Source organism: Eleutherodactylus coqui, chromosome 11, assembly GCF_035609145.1.
Source record: "Eleutherodactylus coqui strain aEleCoq1 chromosome 11, aEleCoq1.hap1, whole genome shotgun sequence".
NCBI classification, from domain to species: Eukaryota; Metazoa; Chordata; class Amphibia; order Anura; family Eleutherodactylidae; genus Eleutherodactylus; species Eleutherodactylus coqui.
In genome coordinates this window covers 133,056,572-133,081,426 of record NC_089847.1, presented here as the reverse complement: position 1 = coordinate 133,081,426, position 24,855 = coordinate 133,056,572, and the positions used below count along the sequence as shown (strand labels likewise).

At 48.1% G+C, this 24,855-nt stretch overlaps 1 protein-coding gene across 1 annotated transcript in view; it reads left to right on the top strand.

Moving 5' to 3' along the window:
• Nucleotides 1–24,855, top strand: part of GALNT18 (polypeptide N-acetylgalactosaminyltransferase 18) — a 182,882-nt gene that overhangs the window by 118,476 nt on the left and 39,551 nt on the right. Inside the window, exon 4 of the mRNA XM_066583549.1 lies at nucleotides 20,790–20,973. Within this exon, the coding sequence (XP_066439646.1) occupies nucleotides 20,790–20,973 (184 nt within the window). The remainder of the gene's footprint in view (nucleotides 1–20,789; nucleotides 20,974–24,855) is intronic.

Below are 24,855 nucleotides of genomic sequence, written 5' to 3'. Positions count from 1 at the left end.
TTCTGCACTGCTCTGTGCCTGCAGTGTAAAGAATGGAGGTTTGCTGGTTGTCATGGCTACATTCAGAGCCGTGTATACATCTGCTAGGTCTTGGTGTCCCTTTGTGATATATTGTAGGTGTACCGCCATATACATACATGTCCCAGGTTTTTACAACCGCCATTCTTAACGCTGCAGGCTGCACTCTTTGTGCTATTCCGGATTATCAGATGCCAGATTGCAGGGATGCCGCTGTGTATCCGCGGCGGACATAGCGGGTCTTGGCTCGCTCCCAGCCGCGGCGTCAGCTCTGCGCTGTCTGTGCTAGTGTCGGGCCTCGGAGGATACAATATCGCTGATGAGAACAATATTTGCCTTTCTTGATAAATAGTCTGTTGTATTTTCGGCCGGACCTTCTGGGATGAGATGTGCGCAGAGAACGCCGCGGCGGGGGCGGCCGGGAAAGCAGTATATTGCAGGGCAATCAGCGGAGCCCGACTGCCCTCAATGAAGCTTAAAGGGGTTGTCTGAGGTTAGAAGAACATGGTCGTTTGTTGCAGAAACAGCGCCACCCCTGGCCGTGGAGAGAACTGGCTACTGCAGCTCAAGTGTCAATAGGACTGACCTGCAGTACCAGACCCAATCTGTAGACAAGGGGGGGCGCTTTTTTAGAAGAAGAAATACTGGATGCAATTGTAGCAAACCAGCAGCTGTGAGAAGTAGAGCTGTAACACGCCTGGCCTTACAGCCGAACTTGCCGCAGCTTCGCTAATTGCGTAGCGCAGCCACCCCTCAAGGTGAATGGCAGCAGCCGTGCCGCACAATTAGTGTAGCGCAGCTGGCGGGCGCCTGGCAGTCGGCGCTGCAGATGGAGCGCGCCTGATTTCTTCACCTGCCTTAGGTCTGCATAGGTATTCAGTCTAAAGGTTTAAACCAGAATCTTCCCACTCACTGTCAGCAAGCAGAGATCTTGAAAAAGGTAAAGTACTGAAACACAAAGTCTATTAGAAAGTTTCCGAACTTCTCGTTATACATGGAGCTTAATTTACGTGGAATCGGGAATATCAAGGACTTCCAAGCGATTCGCCGCCATTACGCCAAATCGCTTTTACTGCTATCAGTACGTTCCGTGCGGTTTTTGTGTTTTTACCGTACGGCCGTAAACCCCACTAGAACAGAACGCCGAGTGCGGCAAATAACTCCACGGACTGCACGTGCGCAAATGATTCCACCATCCAGGACTAGTTTGTTCTTTCTAGAAGGTTCTTTCTCCGTCTGCATTAATTAGGAGCCGTCGCTGCAAGAAACGCTGATGGAAACAAGCGGTTCATCCAGACTAATTAGCAGTGACAAGGAACAAACCGACCCGTCATGGTTTCGGTTTAATGAGTGTCCGAACCTCAGATGGGCCGGCGAGCGGGGGAGGGGGGGGGGGATAATCCTCACAGCTATACTGTAAAAACTAATTATTCGCCATCCTGAGCCGCCACCCAGCTTTTCCGAAGCCCTGGAAACTGCGTCGGCAGCGAGATCAGGGGTTTAGGAGACGACGGCGGAGTAACTTCTGCCAGTTATCGGCTTAAAATAATCCCACTCTCTGCCGTCAGCGAACTGCGGTCAGACGGCGATAACGAGCTGAAAAATGGCGTCCGCGCTAATGAGTGCCTACGGGTAATGGCAACTATTCTGTAACCACAATAAGAAGACGGGGTTAACTTTTATCGCCTGCAGGATGGAAGTCTGATCATTGGCGAATCACACCGCTGGCCCCCCACGGAGCCGGAGCACGGGGGTCCCATGTCCTCTCGCTGCACCCCCTGCAGTGCGAATGGTACAGCAGTCACATTTGCGCAATGCCGCTGCAGTCCTCTCCGGTGGGACGGCTGGAGATGGCTTTCCATCAGCGCCGTCAAATGGAGAGTCGCCACTCATGGACGACCGTGACTTCATTCCAGCTCCATGTCACTGCGGATGGGTGCAGCAAGTAGAGAGGGACGTGGGGCCCCTGTTGTTGGGATCGATGGGGCCACAGAGGTGAGACCCCCGCTGATCAGACTTTTATCGCCTATCCTACGGAAAAAAAATATGCACCAAGATCTGTTTTTTTTTTAACCTGCGGATTCTCAGATGATTTGAGCCGAAGGTTCTAAAGAGGATCCGCGTCAGAGCTGCTGATTGTGACCGCTGCTCCATTCACTTCTAAGGGGGATCAGGATCCTGAGAAAGCTGGGTGACCAGATACAAGCATGTTGGGTTTTAACTTGGCCGGTCGTTTGCTGTTCATCAGAGATGTCTGGCAGCCGCTTATTCCTATCACCAGCATGTGCAAGCAGTTAGTTACTTAATATTGTTAGTATCTCTGCTTGCTGTAAGTAAATGAAAGCAATTCCAACCAGAAAACTAGTCCTGGCCTCCTCATCCTCACAGCTGCTGGCTTTGTTACAGTGTATCGGTGTAGACCATCGTCTGGGATCTGATCATAGCAGCACTGATCTCTGGACTTCAGGCTGATGGCACTCATACTGTGTGAGCAGATTCTGACAGCAAGCAGAGATCTTGTGAAATCCACACTAGTCAAGGCATTTAAGGGGGGATTGATCTATTAAGTCTGCCTTAATATTATTCCTGCCGGCACATAGTAGCCTAATATGTGAAGAGGCGCACATCTCGGCTCCCCCGTGCGCCAGGTCTGATCCCTCATAGATGAACCTGTTGGCTCGGGGTAGCCACGCCCCCTCCAAACAAGCCTTGCCCCTTTTGTGGGATGAGCCAGCGCAGTCAAAAAGTTGCAAAACTTTTGCGCAAGCCAAGACTTAAGTAAACTTTTCCATGCTAGAATTTGGCTTAATGAATCCCCTTCCTTTTCAAAAAGTCTCCAACCTTCTAATATAGTTTCAGTTTTCCATCATTTCTCTAGGATCTCTGCTTGTTGTCGGTGAATGAAAAATGGATTACCATCAGAAACTGAAAGTTCATGCCAATTAAGAACTTTTCTCAGCTGGGGGTTTGCTACAATTGTATGGAATCTAGACTGTCCTCTAGAGAATCCCCCCTGCACTCCGGATCGCATACAGTCTTAACACACTGTGAGGGCAGCAGAGGTTGTGCCGGATACAGTTGTAGCAAACCCTCAGCTGTCAGATGATTTACAACCTATGGGACATATTTATGGCCAATTTTTTGCGTAAATGGGTATTTCTTCAAAAATGTATGACTTAAATTCTGCAATGGCGCTACCACTTTTTTGAAAAGTAGGCAGCACTTTTGGAAGGGGCGTGGCCAACCCACAAATTATACATAAAGCCGCCATAAATAATACCGCCCGTGCGCGACAGATCGGATCTAGCCTGCATTTCTGAGACTGTGCCAGTGATTTGCGTAGTCCATAAAGAGGCGTGCGGCGCCAAATGTATGAAGTGGGAGAAGTTATACTAAGGGAGGTTTCACATCTGGGCTCCGTTTTGGGGAGCAAGAAAGGGGAATCCTCTGGCCGAATGAATCTGTCTCATGATGGAACCGAACAGCGCCGTTGACTATAATGGGGTCTGTTCGCAATCCGTTCAGCTGCCCCGCCTTTGCCGGAAGGAAAAGCGATGCATGCAGCGCTTTTTCAGGCAATATTTTGCGCCAAATGTGCAACAGAGGTTCCAACACAGATGAAAATGCCGGTCTAATTTCCTCCCATGAGTATGAACAAGAATGTTTCCATTCACTGACAGCAAGCAGAGCTTGAAAATATTAAATTGCTGAAACACAAAGTATAATAGAAAGTTGTAGAATTTGCTCATTACATACAATTTCACATACAATATGTGACTCGGGCCGAACCATTGTAGTAGGTGGCAGGGGTGTAATGAACCAGCGGTTGGAGTCCTAGTTGCCGCCGTTGGCTCCTGTGCCGCCCGCAGTGCAGGCAATTCTGTTCCGCGACTGACAGTCATGTAAGGAGGATTACAGGGTCCGGGGTTTGATGCACGGCCCATCGCCTCCTCATCATCGGGAACTATGTCGGCGCTCGCAGGTGCCCCCTGTAGATCCTCCGCGATGCATGAACAGGGCAGCTCGCCGCTCGCCAAACACCAAGAATAAATTGACGAGCTAATCTGCTAGAAAATTGAATTTTCAGCTTCGGAGTAAAATTATTTGTTTCTTTAGAAAACCAACAGTGATCTGTCTGCGAGTGTCGGAGCGAAGACGGCGCGGCGGAGGGGAGACGGCGCGGCGGAGGGGAGGCGCCGCGATAACGGGGAGATTAACGCACAATGCTAACAGCAAGCGCTAGAATAGAGAAGGTGGCAGGAAGATACACGGCTGGAGGCGGGAGGTGACGGACACGTATGTGCGGGAGAGGCAGCGGTTTTAACCACTTCAGCACCGCCGAATGCAAATAACCGCTCTGGAGTGTGTAGGGAGCAGAGTCGGTCAATACCCGGCGGCTGTTGGCTGTTTGGCAGCCGCCAGTAACTGCCTAACCGCCCATCTAAAGAGCCAATGAAAGGCTGGGCCTTCCCCCGCACATCAACACCCCCCGCCCCCGCAGCGCTCCCAGGGCCGCCATGCATAGATGTCTATCAAGCCCTGCCCTACTTAATACCGTATGTAGGTGGGGTCAGCTGATTAAAGGGCTCAACTGCTCCCAGTCAGTCACCTCCTACAGAAGCAGAGTGGGGGAAGGGATATGACAACTGCACCAATAACATTTTGGCTCACAACAAAGGTTGTCACTCAGCTGGACAAGTCATAATGTGTGAGGAAGGAACTGATACCTTGTAAAGATTAATGTGAGAACTAATAAACAAAAAGACACCACAAATAGGAGGCAGTATTATAGTAGTTATATTCTTGTACATAGGAGGCAGTATTATAGTAGTTATATTCTTGTACATAGGGAGCAGTATTATAGCAGTTATATTCTTGTACATAGGGGGCAGTATTATAGTAGTTATATTCTTGTACATAGGGAGCAGTATTATAGTAGTTATATTCTTGTACATAGGAGCAGTATTATAGCAGTTATATTCTTGTACATAGGAGGCAGTATTATAATAGTGATATTCTTGTACATAGGAGGCAGTATTATAGTAGTTATATTCTTGTACATAGGAGCAGTATTATAGTAGTTATATTCTTGTACATAGGGGGGCAGTATTATAGTAGTTATATTCTTGTACATAGGGGGGCAGTATTATAGTAGTTATATTCTTGTACATAGGGGGCAGTATTATAGTAGTTATATCCTTGTACATAGGAGGCAGTATTATAGTAGTTATATTCTTGTACATAGGGGGCAGTATTATAGTAGTTATATTCTTGTACATAGGAGGCAGTATTATTGTAGTTATATTCATGTACATAGGGGGCAGTATTATAGTAGTTATATTCTTGTACATAGGGGGCAGTATTATAGTAGTTATATTCTTGTACATAGGGGGCAGTATTATAGTAGTTATATTCTTGTACATAGGGGCAGTATTATAGTAGTTATATTCTTGTACATAGGGGGCAGTATTATAGCAGTTATATTATTGTACATCGGGGGCAGTATTATAGTAGTTATATTCTTGTACATAGGAGGCAGTATTATAGTAGTTATATTCTTGTGCATAGGAGGCAGTATTATAGTAGTTATATTCTTGTACATAGGGGGCAGTATTATAGTATTTATATTCTTGTACATAGGGGGCAGTATTATAGTAGTTATATTCTTGTACATAGGGGGCAGTATTATAGTAATATTCTTGTACATAGGAGGCAGTATTAGAGTATTTATATTCTTGTACATAGGGGGCAGTATTATAGTAGTTATATTCTTGTACATAGGGGGCAGTATTATAGTAGTTATATTCCTGTACATAGGGGGCAGTATTATAGTAGTTATATTCTTGTACATAGGGGGCAGTATTATAGTAGTTATATTCTTGTATATAGGGGGCAGTATTATAGTAGTTATATTCTTGTACATAGGAGGCAGTATTATAGTAGTTATATTCTTGTACATAGGAGGCAGTATTATAGTAGTTATATTCTTGTACTTAGGGGGCAGTATTATAGTAGTTATATTCTTGTACTTAGGGGGCAGTATTATAGTAGTTATATTCTTGTACATAGGAGGCAGTATTATAGTAGTTATATTCTTGTACATAGGGGGCAGTATTATAGCAGTTATATTCTTGTACATAGGGAGCAGTATTATAGTAGTTATATTCTTATACATAGGGGGCAGTATTATAGTAGTTATAGTCTTGTACATAGGGGGCAGTATTATAGTAGATATATTCCTGTACATAGGGGGCAGTATTATAGTAGTTATATTCTTGTACATAGGGGGCAGTATTATAGTAGTTATATTCCTGTACATAGGGGGCAGTAAAATAGCAGTTATATTCTTGTACATAGAGGGCAGTATTATAGTAGTTATATTCTTGTACATAGGGGGCAGTATTATAGTAGTTATATTCTTGTACATAGGGGGCAGTATTATAGTAGTTATATTCTTGTACATAGGGGGCAGTATTATAGCAGTTATATTATTGTACATCGGGGGCAGTATTATAGTAGTTATATTCTTGTACATAGGAGGCAGTATTATAGTAGTTATATTCTTGTGCATAGGAGGCAGTATTATAGTAGTTATATTCTTGTACATAGGGGGCAGTATTATAGTATTTATATTCTTGTACATAGGGGGCAGTATTATAGTAGTTATATTCTTGTACATAGGGGGCAGTATTATAGTAGTTATATTCCTGTACATAGGGGGCAGTATTATAGCAGTTATATTCTTGTACATAGAGGGCAGTATTATAGTAGTTATATTCTTGTACATAGGGGGCAGTATTATAGTAGTTATATTCTTGTACATAGGGGGCAGTATTATAGCAGTTATATTATTGTACATCGGGGGCAGTATTATAGTAGTTATATTCTTGTACATAGGAGGCAGTATTATAGTAGTTATATTCTTGTGCATAGGAGGCAGTATTATAGTAGTTATATTCTTGTACATAGGGGGCAGTATTATAGTATTTATATTCTTGTACATAGGGGGCAGTATTATAGTAGTTATATTCTTGTACATAGGGGGCAGTATTATAGTAATATTCTTGTACATAGGAGGCAGTATTATAGTATTTATATTCTTGTACATAGGGGGCAGTATTATAGTAGTTATATTCTTGTACATAGGGGGCAGTATTATAGTATTTATATTCTTGTACATAGGGGGCAGTATTATAGTAGTTATATTCTTGTACATAGGGGGCAGTATTATAGTAGTTATATTCTTGCACATAGGGGGCAGTATTATAGTAGTTATATTCTTGTACATAGGGGGCAGTATTATAGTAGTTATATTCTTGTACATAGGAGGCAGTATTATAGTAGTTATATTCTTGTACATAGGGGGCAGTATTATAGTAGTTATATTCCTGTACATAGGGGGCAGTATTATAGTAGTTATATTCTTGTACATAGGGGGCAGTATTATAGTAGTTATATTCTTGTACATAGGGGGCAGTATTATAGTAGTTATATTCTTGTATATAGGGGGCAGTATTATAGTAGTTATATTCTTGTACATAGGAGACAGTATTATAGTAGTTATATTCTTGTACTTAGGAGGCAGTATTATAGTAGTTATATTCTTATACATAGGGGTCAGTATTATAGTAGTTATATTCTTGTACATAGGGGGCAGTATTATAGCAGTTATATTCTTGTACATAGGGAGCAGTATTATAGTAGTTATATTCTTATACATAGGGGGCAGTATTATAGTAGTTATATTCTTGTACATAGGAGGCAGTATTATAGTATTTATATTCTTGTACATAGGGGGCAGTATTATAGTAGTTATATTCTTGTACATAGGGGGCAGTATTATAGTAGTTATATTCCTGTACATAGGGGGCAGTATTATAGTAGTTATATTCTTGTACATAGGGGGCAGTATTATAGTAGTTCTATTCTTGTACATAGGGGGCAGTATTATAGTAGATATATTCCTGTACATAGGGGGCAGTATTATAGTAGATATATTCCTGTACATAGGGGGCAGTATTATAGTAGTTATATTCTTGTACATAGGGGGCAGTATTATAGTAGTTATATTCTTGTACATAGGGGGCAGTATTATAGTAGTTATATTCTTGTACATAGGGGGCAGTATTATAGTAGTTATAGTCTTGTACATAGGGGGCAGTATTATAGTAGTTATATTCTTGTATATAGGGCGCAGTATTATAGTAGTTACATTCTTGTACATAGGAGGCAGTATTATAGTAGATATATTCCTGTACATAGGGGGCAGTATTATAGTAGTTATATTCTTGTACATAGGGGGCAGTATTATAGTAGTTATATTCTTGTACATAGGGGGCAGTATTATAGTAGATATATTCCTGTACATAGGGGGCAGTATTATAGTAGTTATATTCTTGTACATAGGGGGCAGTATTATAGTAGATATATTCCTGTACATAGGGGGCAGTATTATAGTAGATATATTCCTGTACATAGGGGGCAGTATTATAGTAGTTATATTCTTGTACATAGGGGGCAGTATTATAGTAGTTATATTCTTGTACATAGGGGGCAGTATTATAGTAGATATATTCCTGTACATAGGGGGCAGTATTATAGTAGATATATTCCTGTACATAGGGGGCAGTATTATAGTAGTTATATTCTTGTATATAGGGGGCAGTATTATAGTAGTTATATTCTTGTACATAGGAGGCAGTATTATAGTAGTTATATTCTTGTACATGGGAGGCAGTATTATAGTAGTTATATTCTTGTACATAGGAGGCAGTATTATAGTAGTTATATTCTTGTACATAGGAGGCAGTATTATAGTAGTTATATTCTTGTACATAGGAGGCAGTATTATAGTAGTTATATTCCTGTACATAGGGGGCAGTATTATAGTAGTTATATTCTTGTACATAGGAGCAGTATTATAGTAGTTATATTCTTGTACATAGGGGGCAGTATTATAGTAGTTATATTCCTGTACATAGGGGACAGTATTATAGTAGTTATATTCTTGTACATAGGAGGCAGTATTATAGTAGTTATATTCTTGTACATAGGGGGCAGTATTATAGTAGTTATATTCTTGTACATAGGGGGCAGTATTATAGTAGTTATATTCTTGTACATAGGAGGCAGTATTATAGTAGTTATATTCTTGTACATAGGGGGCAGTATTATAGTAGTTATATTCTTGTACATAGGGGGCAGTATTATAGTAGTTATATTCTTGTACATAGGGGGCAGTATTATAGTAGTTATATTCTTGTACATAGGAGCAGTATTATAGTAGTTATATTCTTGTACATAGGGGGCAGTATTATAGTAGTTATATTCTTGTACATAGGGGGCAGTATTATAGTAGTTATATTCTTGTACATAGGGGGCAGTATTATAGTAGTTATATTCTTGTACATAGGGGCAGTATTATAGTAGTTATATTCTTGTACATAGGGGGCAGTATTATAGTAGTTATATTCTTGTACATAGGGGGCAGTATTATAGTAGTTATATTCTTGTACATAGGGGGCAGTATTATAGTAGTTATATTCTTGTACATAGGGGGCAGTATTATAGTAGTTATATTCTTGTACATAGGGGGCAGTATTATAGTAGTTATATTCTTGTACATAGGGGGCAGTATTATAGTAGTTATATTCTTGTACATAGGGGGCAGTATTATAGTAGTTATATTCTTGTACATAGGAGGCAGTATTATAGTAGTTATATTCTTGTACATAGGAGGCAGTATTATAGTAGTTATATTCTTGTACATAGGGGCAGTATTATAGTAGTTATATTCTTGTACATAGGGGGCAGTATTATAGTAGTTATATTCTTGTACATAGGGGGCAGTATTATAGTAGTTATATTCTTGTACATAGGGGGCAGTATTATAGTAGTTATATTCTTGTACATAGGGGGCAGTATTATAGTAGTTATATTCTTGTACATAGGAGGCAGTATTATAGTAGTTATATTCTTGTACATAGGGGCAGTATTATAGTAGTTATATTCTTGTACATAGGGGGCAGTATTATAGTAGTTATATTCTTGTACATAGGGGGCAGTATTATAGTAGTTATATTCTTGTACATAGGGGGCAGTATTATAGTAGTTATATTCTTGTACATAGGGGGCAGTATTATAGCAGTTATATTCTTGTACTTAGGGCGCATATTACAGATGTTTGATTTTTTTTAAAAAGATTTTCGCTTTTTTTTTTACTGGATCAGTAGCTGAAAGGGCTGATTATCACATTTTCATTTTAGGCAGTTCTCCCTTCTCCTCATGCACAGTGCATTATTGAGCAGGTGCCATGCTGAGCAGAAGACATAATGGGAGGGTCATTCAGATTTTTTAATTATGGTATTGTATGAATTCTTTATATTGTGTCTGTGGGATGACTGCTGCACTAGTCATGATTCATCTGTCATTACTGGAGTTGCCCTTTAAACCACACAAGTGACTACAGAATCCTTGTTATTTGACATCTTGGCTATATATTATGGTGCTGATGCATTATATACTACTTGGTGTCTCCTGGCTCGCTGTGTGCCCCGCAGGGTCCTGGATATAGTTGGCCCATATTTGTACCATACATTGCTGATTCCAGCAGAGGACAAGACTGGTGCCAGACCTTTCATGATGAAGATCCTGGCTTTGACATGTAGTCGTAGTTCTGGATGTGCCACTTATTACAGGGGATTTTACCATGAAAGGTAAAGCTTATTACACAACAGCAATGTCAGACGCGGAGCTGCTAATGGTCACAGCTGATGGAAAGGTCTGTGAAGTTTATATTAGTACTGGAGCGTTATAAGGGGAGCAGCTGATATCACTCATTGTCAGAAAATTCCAGTTGTTGGGATGGAATGAAACGTCCTCTGTGTGATTGTAACGCTGATGACAATATCAGAGCAAAAGGGTCATTTATTGTGGAGAACCGACCCCTTGTAGGGAGGCTCTAGTACCCTGCTGTACCGCCTCTAGCTTGGATACAAGATGTGATACAGGTGGGCATGGAGGCTCTAGTACCATGTTGTACCGCCTCCAGCTTAGATACAACATGTGATACGGGCGGGCATGGAGGCTCTAGTACCCTGCTGTACCGCCTCTAGCTTGGATACAATATGTGATATGGGCAGGCATGGAGGCTCTAGCACCCTGTTGTACCGCCTCTAGCTTGGATACAATATGTGATACGGGCAGGCATGGAGGCTCTAGCACCCTGTTGTACCACCTCTAGCTTGGATACCAGATGTGATACGGGCAGGCATGAAGGCTCTAGTACCCTGTCATGCCACCTCTAGCTTGGGTACAAGGGTGGCATGGAGGCTCTACTACTGTTATACCGCCTCTCTCTTGGGTACAAGATGTGATAAAGGGGGCATGGAGGTTCTAATACCCTGTTGTACCATCTCTAGTTTAGACACAAGAAGTGATACAGGCGGGCATGGAGGCTCTAGTACCCTGTTGTACCGCCTCTAGTTTGGATACAAGATGTGATACGAGTGGGCATGGAGACTCTAGTACCCTGTTGTACCCCCTCTAGCTTGGATACAAGATGTGATACGGGGGCATGGAGGCTTTAGTACCCTGTTGTACCGCCTCTAGCTTGGATACCAGATGTGATACGGGGGGCATGGAGGCTCTAGTACGCTGTTGTACCGCCTCTAGCTTGGATACAATATGTGATATGGGTGGGCATGGAGGCTCTAGTACCCTGTTGTACCACCTGTAGCTTGGATACAATATGTGATATGGGCAGGCATGGAGGCTCTAGTACCCTGTTGTACCGCCTCTAGCTTGGATACAATATGTGATACGGGGGGCATGGAGGCTCTAGTACGCTGTTTTACCGCCTCTAGCTTGGATACAATATGTGATATGGGTGGGCATGGAGGCTCTAGTACCCTGTTGTACCACCTCTAGCTTAGACACAAGATGTGATACAGGCAGGCATGGAGGCTCTAGTATCCTGTTGTACCGCCTCTAGCTTGGATACAAGATGTGATACGGTGGGCATGGAGGCTCTAGTACCCTGTTGTACCACCTCTAGCTTAGACACAAGATGTGATACAGGCAGGCATGGAGGCTCTAGTATCCTGTTGTACCGCCTCTAGCTTGGATACAAGATGTGATACAGGTGGGCATGGAGGCTCTAGTACCCTGTTGTACCGCCTCTAGCTTGGATACAAGATGTGATACAGGGCCATGGAGGCTCTAGGACCCTGTTGTACCGCCTCTAGCTTGGATACAAGATGTGATACGGGCAGGCATGGAGGCTCTAGTACCCTGTTGTACTGCCTCTAGCTTGGATACAAGATGTGATACGGGCAGGCATGGAGGCTCTAGTACCCTGCTGTACCGCCTCTAGCTTGGATACAAGATGTGATACGGGCAGGCATGGAGGCTCTAGTACCCTGTTGTACTGCCTCTAGCTTGGATACAAGATGTGATACGGGCAGGCATGGAGGCTCTAGTACCCTGCTGTACCGCCTCTAGCTTGGATACAAGATGTGATACGGGCAGGCATGGAGGCTCTAGTACCCTGTTGTACTGCCTCTAGCTTGGATACAAGATGTGATACGGGCGGGCATGGAGGCTCTAGTACCCTGCTGTACCGCCTCTAGCTTGGATACAAGATGTGATACGGGCAGGCATGGAGGCTCTAGTACCCTGTTGTACTGCCTCTAGCTTGGATACAAGATGTGATACGGGCAGGCATGGAGGCTCTAGTACCCTGCTGTACCGCCTCTAGCTTGGATACAAGATGTGATACGGGCAGGCATGGAGGCTCTAGTACCCTGTTGGGTCACCTCTATAAATATTTTTAAAGTAATACATATATTTTTTTTAATCCTTTTTTTTACATTCTGAATTGTATTTCAATAGTTTCACTTACTTTTCACTTAGTTTGTATGTTTTAAGCAGCCGATCTGATGAAGGGGTCTGACCCCGAAATACGTTCTCATATGCTGGCTTTGCACTTTACTCAGTGTAGCGCAAACTTCTCTTTTATTATGTATGAGCTCCAATTTCCACCATATTTAGAGTGTTGCGCCCGTTCACCAGGCCCTTTTAGTCTTCTCTTTCTCCACATTTACGCCCATCTAGGTGGATGGTCCATGTTCACAATGTTGTGGGGGCTTCCTGGGACCCCCTTGTGTGTGCGGCCGAGCATTATCCGGCTGGAAGCCGCCATGAGAGGAACACATGTGGCTGCAGGACGTCCAGAACATATCGCTGAGCGGTCTTTGTCCCTTGTACCACTAAGGGTGACCGACTGTCGTATGCAATGGTCCCCCAGACCATCACACCAGCAGCGTCCAGTGTGCTGCTCTACAACAAAGGCAGGATTGAGGTGCCCACCCTGAAGTCTCCAGACGTACGTACAGCAGTCCGCTCCCAAACTAAACCTGGCTTCTTCGCTGAAGGCAACCCGGTACTTTGTCACATCCAGTTTCATCGTTCATGACATCACTGCAAGCGGAGGCGACGGTGGGGGTCAGAGGTCGTACATGTAATGGGGGCCGTGAGACCAAATGTCCTTCAGCCAAGAGCCTGGAAATAGTTTCAACAGACACAGGGGTGTAACGATGGCGCCCCCTGTCTCCGGATGGTGGACAATGAAACAGTTGGAGCTGCTAGTTCTTGTCGGACGATCAGACGCTCCTCTCTACTGGTGATCTGTCGGGGGGGTCCTGAGCCCGGTCACCTTGTGTGCCCTCACACATCCACTGGTCCCAACACCACCTAACAGTCTGGTCAGATGTTCCTCGCTACTGGTGGTCTGTAGGGGGCGTCCTGAGCCCGGTCACCTTGTGTGTCCTTACACATCCACTGGTCCCAACACCTCCTAACAGTCTGGTCAGATGTTCCTCGCTACTGGTGGTCTGTAGGGGGCGTCCTGAGCCCGGTCACCTTGTGTGTCCTTACACATCCACTGGTCCCAACACCTCCTAACAGTCTGGTCAGACACTCCTCTCTCCTGGTGGTCTGTAGGGGGCGCCCTGAGCCTGGTCACCTTGTGTGCCCTCATCCACTGGTCCCAGTACCCCCTAACAGTCTGGTCAGAACGGCCGGTGGGGGACAATTCATGGATACGACCCTCCAGCTTCTCACATCCTAATAATGCGCCCCTCTCAGGCTCTGGTAACGGGGTGAAATCTCTTCTCAGCGTCGTAGAGGCGTCTAGTGGCCAACAAGCTCTACAAGAGGAAGAAGAGGTCACTGCACACAAGGAGCCTCCGAGAGCCTCTTATAGGCCAAGGGGGGAACCACTTCTAGGGCCTCCGGTGACAAGACCGTCCATCTAAGCACCACAACTCCCATCATTTACAGATCTGCCTGAGATGGAGCTGCAGGACGGGTTTACAGCAAAATGACAACTTCTTCTGGGGTTGGAGTGTTTTTTCCCCCCTCTTTTATCTACCAAGTCTCTGTTGGTTACGTCACTGCGGACGGGTTATAAGTGGAGCCGCTGATATCAGACACATATGGTGGTTATAGCAGCACTGGAGATATATAATATAAAGCAGTGATCCAGAGGTTTCCGTATTTCCTGTCCATCCCATTCTAGAACACTGCTGTCAGTCCCTCCTCAGATTAAAATATCTGATAACAGAGAGCAATAAATTGCAATAACTGCAGATGCAGAATAAGATTCCCAACAGTCAGTACTAGTGGTTCTTAATGCGATGGACTAAACGATTTCCATCAAGTTCTCATTCCACCGTCATCCTGATTGTTCGCCATTCGCGGCTCCTTGTGAGTCTGGTTGATGCTTTCGGCTCTTGATGTGAATTGCGCTTGTTCCACCGCCATCTGCCTCATGCTGCTCGCTGTCCTGATCGTGACTTCCTGATTAAAGCTGGACAGACATGGAGGGAGTACAGCGTGGAGCAGATGTCACCGGCAGCCGGCGGTCACTGTGATGTCTCGTCACTCCTCGCGTCTCCCAGCAAAAGAAATCTCAAACTGTTTGATCAGAACAGTCTGAAGACCTGACATTTAAACTGTCTGCTACTGCGGGTGCAAGGCATGCTGGGAATGCCACACATGAGTCGACTAAGCAGTAATGCTGTTCTGTCTGTCATTGGGATTGTCACCCAGCTTCCCCAGACCCCTGAATGGTTAATCTGGTTACACTTTGGTGATTACTGCGCTACTACCTCTGCAGCAATATTGGCTGTTACCCAGCTTTCCCAAAAGCAGCCATAGGTGAGAGCGGTGTAATGCTTCAGTGACTGCAGTGGACGGCCAATGGCGGGGCTTCCAGGAGTAGCGCTGGTAATATCGCTCGTCGCCCAGATTTTACTTTACCTTCCTAGTAATCATTTTAGGACATCCTTTGGGTTCCATCTGCGGAGAGCGACTTTCCCCTTCTGTGCTGCTGACAGGTCATTGGAACAATCCTCGTTTGGGCATTTTAATTAGCGCTAAGTATCGCGGCCGCCTCTGTCGCTACAGGTTGGATGTGATTGTCTTTGTTCAACAACAATTGAGGATTTTTTTTCCAGAAGCAAAAACAATTATAAATCAGGCAATGAATTCTTATACAGGAACCTTATGTACACTGAAGGAGTGGTGGAGGGGAGAGGAGAGGAAAGACAGACGGAGGGCAGAGGGGTGGGGGAAGTAGAGGAAGGGGAGGAGAGCGAGAAGGGAAGGTAGAGAGGGGGGAGGAGGGCGAGGGGAAGGTAGAGAGAGGGGGGAGGAGGGCGAGGGGAAGGTAGAGAGAGGGGGGAGGAGGGCGAGGGGAAGGTAGAGAGAGGGGGGAGGAGGGCGAGGGGAAGGTAGAGAGAGGGGGGAGGAGGGCGAGGGGAAGGTAGAGAGAGGGGGGAGGAGGGCGAGGGGAAGGTAGAGAGGGGGGAGGAGGGCGAGGGGAAGGTAGAGAGAGGGGGGAGGAGGGCGAGGGGAAGGTAGAGAGAGGGGGGAGGAGGGCGAGGGGAAGGTAGAGAGAGGGGGGAGGAGGGCGAGGGGAAGGTAGAGAGAGGGGGGAGGAGGGCGAGGGGAAGGTAGAGAGAGGGGGGAGGAGGGCGAGGGGAAGGTAGAGAGAGGGGGGAGGAGGGCGAGGGGAAGGTAGAGAGAGGGGGGAGGAGGGCGAGGGGAAGGTAGAGAGAGGGGGGTGGAGGGCGAGGGGAAGGTAGAGAGAGGGGGGTGGAGGGCGAGGGGAAGGTAGAGAGGGGGGGGTGGAGGGCGAGGGGAAGGTAGAGAGGGGGGGGTGGAGGGCGAGGGGAAGGTAGAGGGGGGGGTGGAGGGCGAGGGGAAGGTAGAGGGGGGGGTGGAGGGCGAGGGGAAGGTAGAGGGGGGGGGTGGAGGGCGAGGGGAAGGTAGAGAGGGGGGGGGTGGAGGGCGAGGGGAAGGTAGAGAGGGGGGGGGTGGAGGGCGAGGGGAAGGTAGAGAGGGGGGGGTGGAGGGCGAGGGGAAGGTAGAGAGGGGGGGGTGGAGGGCGAGGGGAAGGTAGAGAGGGGGGGGTGGAGGGCGAGGGGAAGGTAGAGAGGGGGGGGTGGAGGGCGAGGGGAAGGTAGAGAGGGGGGGGTGGAGGGCGAGGGGAAGGTAGAGAGGGGGGGGTGGAGGGCGAGGGGAAGGTAGAGAGGGGGGGGTGGAGGGCGAGGGGAAGGTAGAGAGGGGGGGGTGGAGGGCGAGGGGAAGGTAGAGAGGGGGGGGGGGGGTGGAGAGCGAGGGGAAGGTAGAGAGGGGGGGGGGTGGAGGGCGAGGGGAAGGTAGAGAGGGGGGGGTGGAGGGCGAGGGGAAGGTAGAGAGGGGGGGGTGGAGGGCGAGGGGAAGGTAGAGAGGGGGGGGAGGAGGGCGAGGGGAAGGTAGAGAGGGGGGGTGGAGGGCGAGGGGAAGGTAGAGAGGGGGGGGTGGAGGGCGAGGGGAAGGTAGAGAGGGGGGGTGGAGGGCGAGGGGAAGGTAGAGAGAGGGGGGAGGAGGGCGAGGGGAAGGTAGAGAGGGGGGGAGGAGGGCGAGGGGAAGGTAGAGAGGGGGGGGAGGAGGGCGAGGGGAAGGTAGAGAGGGGGGGGTGGAGGGCGAGGGGAAGGTAGAGAGAGGGGGGTGGAGGGCGAGGGGAAGGTAGAGAGAGGGGAGAGGAGGGCGAGAGGGGGGTGGAGGGCGAGGGGAAGGTAGAGAGAGGGGGGTGGAGGGCGAGGGGAAGGTAGAGAGAGGGGGGAGGAGGGCGAGGGGAAGGTAGAGAGAGGGGGGAGGAGGGCGAGGGGAAGGTAGAGAGAGGGGGGAGGAGGGCGAGAAGGGAGGGGGGAAGGTAGGGGGAGAAGAGGGGAGGGAGGGAGAGGGGGAAGGTAGGGGAAGAAGAGGGGAGGGAGGGAGGGAGGGAGAGGGGGAAGGTAGGGGAAGAGGGAGGGAGGGAGAGGGGGAAGGTAGGGGAAGAAGAGGGGAGGGAGGGAGGGAGGGAGAGGGGGAAGGTTGGGGGAGGGAGAGGGGGAAGGGAGGGGGAGGGAGAGGGGGAAGGGAGGGGGAAGGGAGGGGGAAGGTTGGGGGAGGGAGAGGGAAGGGAGGGGGAGGGAGAGGGGGAAGGGAGGGGGAGGGAGAGGGGGAAGGTTGGGGGAGGGAGAGGGAAGGGAGGGGGAGGGAGAGGGGGAAGGGAGGGGGAGGGAGAGGGGGAAGGTTGGGGGAGGGGGAGGGGAGGGGGAAGGGAGGGGGAAGGTTGGGGGAGGGAGAGGGGGAAGGTTGGGGGAGGGAGAGGGGGAAGGTTGGGGGAGGGAGAGGGGGAAGGTTGGGGGAGGGAGAGGGGGAAGGTTGGGGGAGGGAGAGGGGGAAGGTTGGGGGAGGGAGAGGGGGAAGGGAGGGGGAGGGAGAGGGGGAAGGGAGGGGGAAGGTTGGGGAAGGGAGGGGGAAGGTTGGGGGAGGGAGAGGGGGAAGGTTGGGGAAGGGAGGGGGAAGGTTGGGGGAGGGGGAAGGTTGGGGGAGGGAGAGGGGGAAGGGAGGGGGAGGGAGAGGGGGAAGGGAGGGGGAGGGAGAGGGGGAAGGGAGGGGGAAGGTTGGGGGAGGGAGAGGGGGAAGGTTGGGGGAGGGAGAGGGGGAAGAAGAGGGAGAGAGATAAAGGGAAGGGTGAGGGAAGGACAAAGAGCCAGGAGGAGGTTGACTGGAATGAGAAAGGGGACTAAAGCTAAGAAATGGGGGAAAGCCAGAAGGATGAGGGAAAGGGAAAAGAGGAGGTAGAGAGAAGGTAGGAAAGGAAGGGGAAGAAACCGGTGTTAGGGAAAGAAGTGGGGTGAATAGAGAGGGAGAGAAGAGCTAGTGGTCTGGCTCCTCTGTGTATGGTGCAATTATAACCATGGTACAGGTAGAGATAATTGTGTTTTAACTCCACACTATTTTCAAGATCTCTGCTTGCTGCCTGATCACATGATACAAATGTAATGGACACAGCTTTTTGTTACAATGTATCCAGTGTAGAAAATGATGTCCCTGGGGCTTCCATGGTGGTGGGGGAGAAGTGATTGACGATGGGCTCCCCACGACCCATATGCCCTCCTGCACATCTGATGCTCTGGATTCCGTTTATCCAGTATGCTGGAATATCAGGATTTTACTAGATATGCAGGAAAATGCTAATCTGTCATAGAACCAAAACCTGGGAGAATCAGATGGAAATTTCCCGCATCACCGGACTAATAATATTTTGAGCGGGTAACGCCGTTATCACATTCTCCGGCATAAATTATCTGCGCTGCGAAAGGCTCATTTTCTATGAATTTTGCAGCCGCGATCTCCGAAGCCATTAACGAGACGAGTCCAAATGAGGTTTCTGCATCTTCTACTTTGTTCTATTACTTTTTAACAAAAAAATCTTGAATGAGATAAAACGCTTTATTTTCATTGCAGCTAATGCGCAGATTGCACGGGCGGACGGGAACTTTGCATTTAGATGACATTCAACCAGGTTATTGTCTCCTGCGCCATTCCACGTCATTGGAGCCGACTTATGGAAATGAGCAAACGCCACAGAAAGGAGATTATTAGTGATGTGCCGAGTGGATATTATGGAGCGCCGAGCGCTTTAGAGAACTTCAGTCAGAGTGGAAGCGCCATTGTTCTTAAGTGAAAACTCCGCCTGTTTGGGATGATTTTTACGTTAAGCTTGTAATCTCTGGGTGAGATCTCTTATCTGATGAAGACTCTGATCCGAAGCCAAATTATGTTGTGACCGACTGCGCTATTCTTATGTTTGGAAGGAAGTGAAGTGGTCCAGATTTCCCTGCATCCATTTTTCAGTTGGGAAGCCTTGTAGCCGCGCTAGATTGGGTTGGCACTTGTGCTAGAATGTGAAGAAAGTTCTAAGGCAGCACTCCGAGGGGGGTGGGAAGGAGATACAATAGTGGTGACAAGTAAGATGATTCACCCAATATGATGACCGAATATAGCAAACAGTTATAAGTGTCCGTGGGTATGTGATCCAGGATCTCCTTAGATGAAGAACGTCTGCCAATCAAATAGATGTCCCATGCGGTACAGGAGGGCGACCGAGTATGCTCCAATCATAAAATATGAGAGAAGAACAGAGAGGGGGTGACAGAAAAAACTCAGCGCTCCAGCGATCTTATCAGAGAAGTGATGACAAGGCAAACAACTTACTGCACGGGGTGCCTGTGCTTGTTGCCGACCACAATTTATACGCCCACTGGGACCGGGGGGGGGGGGGGACCCGAGCACAGGCACCCCTGCAGTAAGTTGTTTGCATTGTCATCACTCCTCCAATAAGAACATCTCTGGAGAGCTGAGTTACTTCTGTCACCCACTCTCTTTTGCTAGTATGTGCAACTGTGTGCCATTAGTGATGGCGCTCATAGCGGACAGCGGCATATCCAAAATCCGAGGAGTAGTGAGTGCAGCTCTGGAGTATAATACTAGATAAGTAATGTATGTACACAGTGACTCCACCAGCAGAATAGTGAGTGCAGCTCTGGAGTATAATACAGGATGTAACTCAGGATCAGTACAGGATAAGTAATGTATGTACACAGTGACTCCACCAGCAGAGTAGTGAGTGCAGCTCTGGAGTATAATACAGGATGTAACTCAGGATCAGTACAGGATAAGTAATGTATGTACACAGTGACTCCACCAGCAGAATAGTGAGTGCAGCTCTGCGGTATAATACAGGATGTAACTCAGGATCAGTACAGGATAAGTAATGTATTACACAGTGACTCCACCAGCAGAACAGTGAGTGCAGCTCTGGAGTATAATACAGGATAAGTAATGTCAATAGAGTAAGTCTCTCCATTATTTTTGTCGCCCTGTAATTCTTTTTGTATTCCTCTCTCCATAAATAATAATTTCTGTAACTGAACGGTAGATTTATGATAGTTATTTGCTTCCGTAATAAAATTTGACACAAAGCATCAACAAACCATTAAATATCGTGTTCGGTCTTATTGTTTCCCTGTCATAATGTGCAAAACTCCAGAATGAGATCGTCTTCCGTGATATATACGGCTCGCCGTCTGGAATATTGGCGCAGCAATTATGTTCCCATTTATTATATAAGATGTATCTTGCTTTGTGCTCCTGGAAGAGGAATGGGACTTTCTGACTGACATCGTAACGGAATGTGAACCTCGCCGGCTGTAGAGCCCCTCCCCCTGCGCCGCTCGTCTTCTCATGTGCGAATGTCTCTTGGTTTTCAGGGTTTTTTCTTATGTTTTTTTTTTCCCCGTTCGTGTAAAAGTAAATCACACGGACGGGGTCTGTGATTGGATAATGTGCGTCAGCTGAGCTTCATTGTAACCATCTCCATGTTTATATTACAGAGGAACTTAAGCAGAAATTGACGCAGTACGTGGAGGAGGTGAACGCGCACAAGCCGGGATTCATTAAGGTGGTCCGCCACACCAAACAGGAGGGGCTCATACGGTCTAGAGTCAGCGGATGGCGAGCGGCAACGGCTCCGGTTGTGGCGCTGTTCGATGCTCATGTTGAGTTCAACGTGGGATGGTGAGTGTCGGGCGTTAAACATGTCTGTGTGTGCAGATGGTGGCGGTGGAGGTTATCCTGCCCTGTAATGGTGTCGGTGGAGGTTATCCTGCCTGTAATGATGGCGGTGATGGTCACAATGACCCAGAGAATCCTTATGTCATGCTGCACCCCTGTATTATCTATGGAGGATCCCTTTAAATCTAGGCCTCGTTGCCGCTCTAGGGTGCCCCCCCCAGCATAGCTGGTCTAGGGTGGCCCCTGCCGGCGTTCTTCTCTAGGGTGCCCCCCTCTTCCCCCAGCGTAGCTGGTCTAGGGTGGCCCCTGCCGGCGTTTTTCCTTAAGCCCCCCCCCCCCCCCCCACACCCTCCCCCAGCGTAGCTGGTCTAGGGTGGCCCCTGCTGGCGTTTTTCCTTAAGCCCCCCCACCCTTCCCCAGCGTAGCTGGTCTAGGGTGGCCCCTGCTGGCTTTCTTCTATAGGGTGGTTCTGCCGCTCTAGGGTGGCCCCTGTCGGCGGTCTTCTCTAGGGTGCCCCACCCCCTCCCCCGGCGTCGCTGTTCTAGGGTGGCCCCTGTCGGCGGTCTTCTCTAGGGTGCCCCCCCCCCCCCCTTCCCCCAGTGTAGCTGGTCTAGGGTGGCCCCTGCTGGCGTTCTTATATAGGGTGGTTCTGCTGCTCTAGGGTGGCCCCTGTCGTCGGCCTTCTCTAGGGTGCCCCACCCCCTCCCCCGGCGTCGCTGTTCTAGGGTGGCCCCTGTCGGCGGTCTTCTCTAGGGTGCCCCCCCCCCCCTTCCCCCAGCGTAGCTGGTCTAGGGTGGCCCCTGCTGGCGTTCTTATATAGGGTGGTTCTGCCGCTCTAGGGTGGCCCCTGTCGGCGGTCTTCTTTAGGGTGCCCCACCCCCTCCCCCGGTGTCGCTGTTCTATGGTGGCCCCTGCTGGCGTTCTTCTATAGGGTGGTCCTGCCACTCTATCAATCCACAGACATGAATGAAAGACCGTAGACCGTGAACCCTGCAGCTAAAGATTCTGGATCCGCCTTAGATCTGTCTGCAAATTCTATGTAATTTTTAGGGGCTTTTATAAGCGATTCAATAATGAAACTGCAACTTCCTACAACCCTTTGGGGGGATTTATCATTGTCTGCAAATTTTGGTGTCGGCCCCGTTCAAAAACCCTGTGACCTTATGGAGTTATGCCCGTTTTTTTCCAGTGGGCATGGCTTGCTCCAGTTGGCGTAGATTGCTTTTCAGACACTCAATTGGCCCGAGATGCCCCCAATGTATGCGGCCGCCTCTTTAGACATTAGGGCCATCATCAGCCTGTGGGAATCCTAGTAATGCGGCGGTCTTTGGAGCGCTATTCTTCATCAATTCCCCCCTTGTGTTTTCATTCCACACTATCTTCAAGATCTCCGCTTGCTGTGACTGAATTGGAACATTCTCGTTTACATGCAGAGGCTTCACAACATCAGTATTTGCACAGCTTACGGCCGTTTTCGCTTTGCTTTATTACCACCGATTCCCCGTTGGATTCTGCCTAATCTTTTGTATTCAATGGGAATGTATACCAAAATCTATAAAACGTGGATTTGACGACCGGCCCGTTCTGGACTGCGTTGGGGGGGGGTGCCACATGTAAACTAGTCCCATTGAATGGGGCCAAATCCGTGCGCGGATCCACATGGAGATCTGCATCACAATTCCGAGGCTTGGCATCAGATTTCGGTTGCGGATCACTTTGGCAGATCTGCCGGTGTAATTACCATATGAGCGAGGCTTGTGCCAGATTCTGGAGTGTTCCTTATCCAGAGGATAGGGGATAACCTTCATAGGTGGGGCCATCACATGGGAGCTCCCCGATTTACAAGAATGGGGGCAAGTCTGTCCCCGGCTGAATGGAGCAGAAGTTGCCCAAGTACGCTGCCACTCCATTCATTTCACTGACCGTGATGGAGATTGCTACATTCAAGCACTTTGACAATCCCCAGCGCTGCCATTGAAGTGAATGCAACAATTGGACCTGCATTCTTGGGATCGGTGGAGGTCCCAGCAGTCAGACCCCCATCTATCCTAAAATGACCCCCTATTCTGTGGATAGGGATAACTTTATAACTTGGCAGAACCCATTTAACGCTTTCTTCTTGCATTGTTACAATGTATCAGCCGCGGGTCCAGCACACTTTGAGCGTCATTTGTACGTATGATGATCTGGGGTTGGGTCCGACACATTTCCGAACTCCGTACATTAAACGGACGGCGCAAAAGACTGTGGATGGGTCCTTAAATGCAATTGAAGCAAATCTTCAGCTGGAGAAGGCCTTGATTGTTTGCATCCAGAAGGAGAAACCAAATGTTTCTATTCATTGATGGCAAGCAGTGATCTTGAAAATGGTGAGGAATCGAAGTAGCGTTGCAGCACTTTTCATTATACAGTCATTGAAGGGTTTGTCCAGTTCTGAGCTATTGATGGCCCATATTCGGGGTCGGCCGCCAAGAGACGAGGACTGCCGCTCGGGACCCCGGCCGATCAGCTGTTCACTGGGCTGCTACAGGGGAAACAGAGCTGCTGGTTTCCAGCACAAATCGGTGCATCGGCCCGGGGAACAGCTGGTCAGTCGGGGGGCCCATTTAGTGGCCCCTCGCCAACCTGCTATTGATGCCCTCTCCTGCAGACAGCCCACCGGCAGCTCAGGACTGGACAACCCCTTTAAGCTTTCCTTACATAGGACTGCACTGATAGTTTAGCGGAAAGTGTTTCCGCCCGTCTCACTCGCCGCGTGAAGCCAACAGTATCCAGACTGCAACGCAACCGCAGATATGTAATTATGCGCCAATATTTCACAGCGGTGACATAAAACGTTGTGAACGATCGTCTTCCACAGGATGGAGGCGCCGGCGCTCAAATTACATATTTTCAGTAATTCCTGTCCTATTTAATGTTTTATAAGCCCATTTACGGCACGAAAACATCATCCACGAGTCTGAGAAGTCATCAAATCGTATGAAATGGGGAAAAACGATACGTGAAAATCCATGAAATGAAGGATGGCGGCACGGGGACACAACAAGCGGCTGTGGATTCTCCTGCCACAGCCAAATGTCATTAAGGATCGGTTCCATAAATATGCTGAGTGGCTTCCAGCCTGCTGCAGAAACACTACAACCCCCAGCATGCCCTCGCTGTAGTCCTCTGCTGCCCAGTACCTATCATTCTACAGCTTCAGGCCACATTTATAGGGTGTGCGCCTGCTGTATGTCCACACGGGGCGTAATCTGCAGTGGAGTGTCTGCAGCAAACCGTCCGCAGCACGATCTGCATCACAATTCGCACCATTTATTGCAGATTTTGGGGCAGAATTTACCTCCTCATTTGAAGAGATGGAATCCGCACCACTAATCCGCTGCCGCTAACGGACGGACTGCGGATTTAAATTCCGTACGGTATGTCAATTGCCTCACGGACTTTGGGCGCATTTTCTCCGCACTGTGTACTCGATTCTGAAAATCTCATCCACGTTGCTGTGGATTTTCTGTGCTAACAGTCCGCTGCCAATTCACCCGCGTGGCGTCCCTTAATGTTTAGCGCAGGGCTGCGGGGGCAGACGGGATGCAGGATCTCGCACTGTAAAGGGACAAGGATCTTCAGCTTAAAGGGGTGCTCCAATTGTAAACAGCGCCGTAGTATATACCATAATGTCTGATGGGTAAGGGGTCTGCTGCTGAGACCCTCAGGTATAAGGAGAAGGGGAATCCCATGTAAATAAGCAGCAGAGATGACCATTTAATCGGGAGGTGGGCGATGTGAATCAGTGAATGGGGGGTTAAACGGGAAGACCCCCTTTTAATTCAGAGAAGATGAATAATGTACAATATTTCCTTTATATCCTCAGTTTAAAGGGGTTGCTGA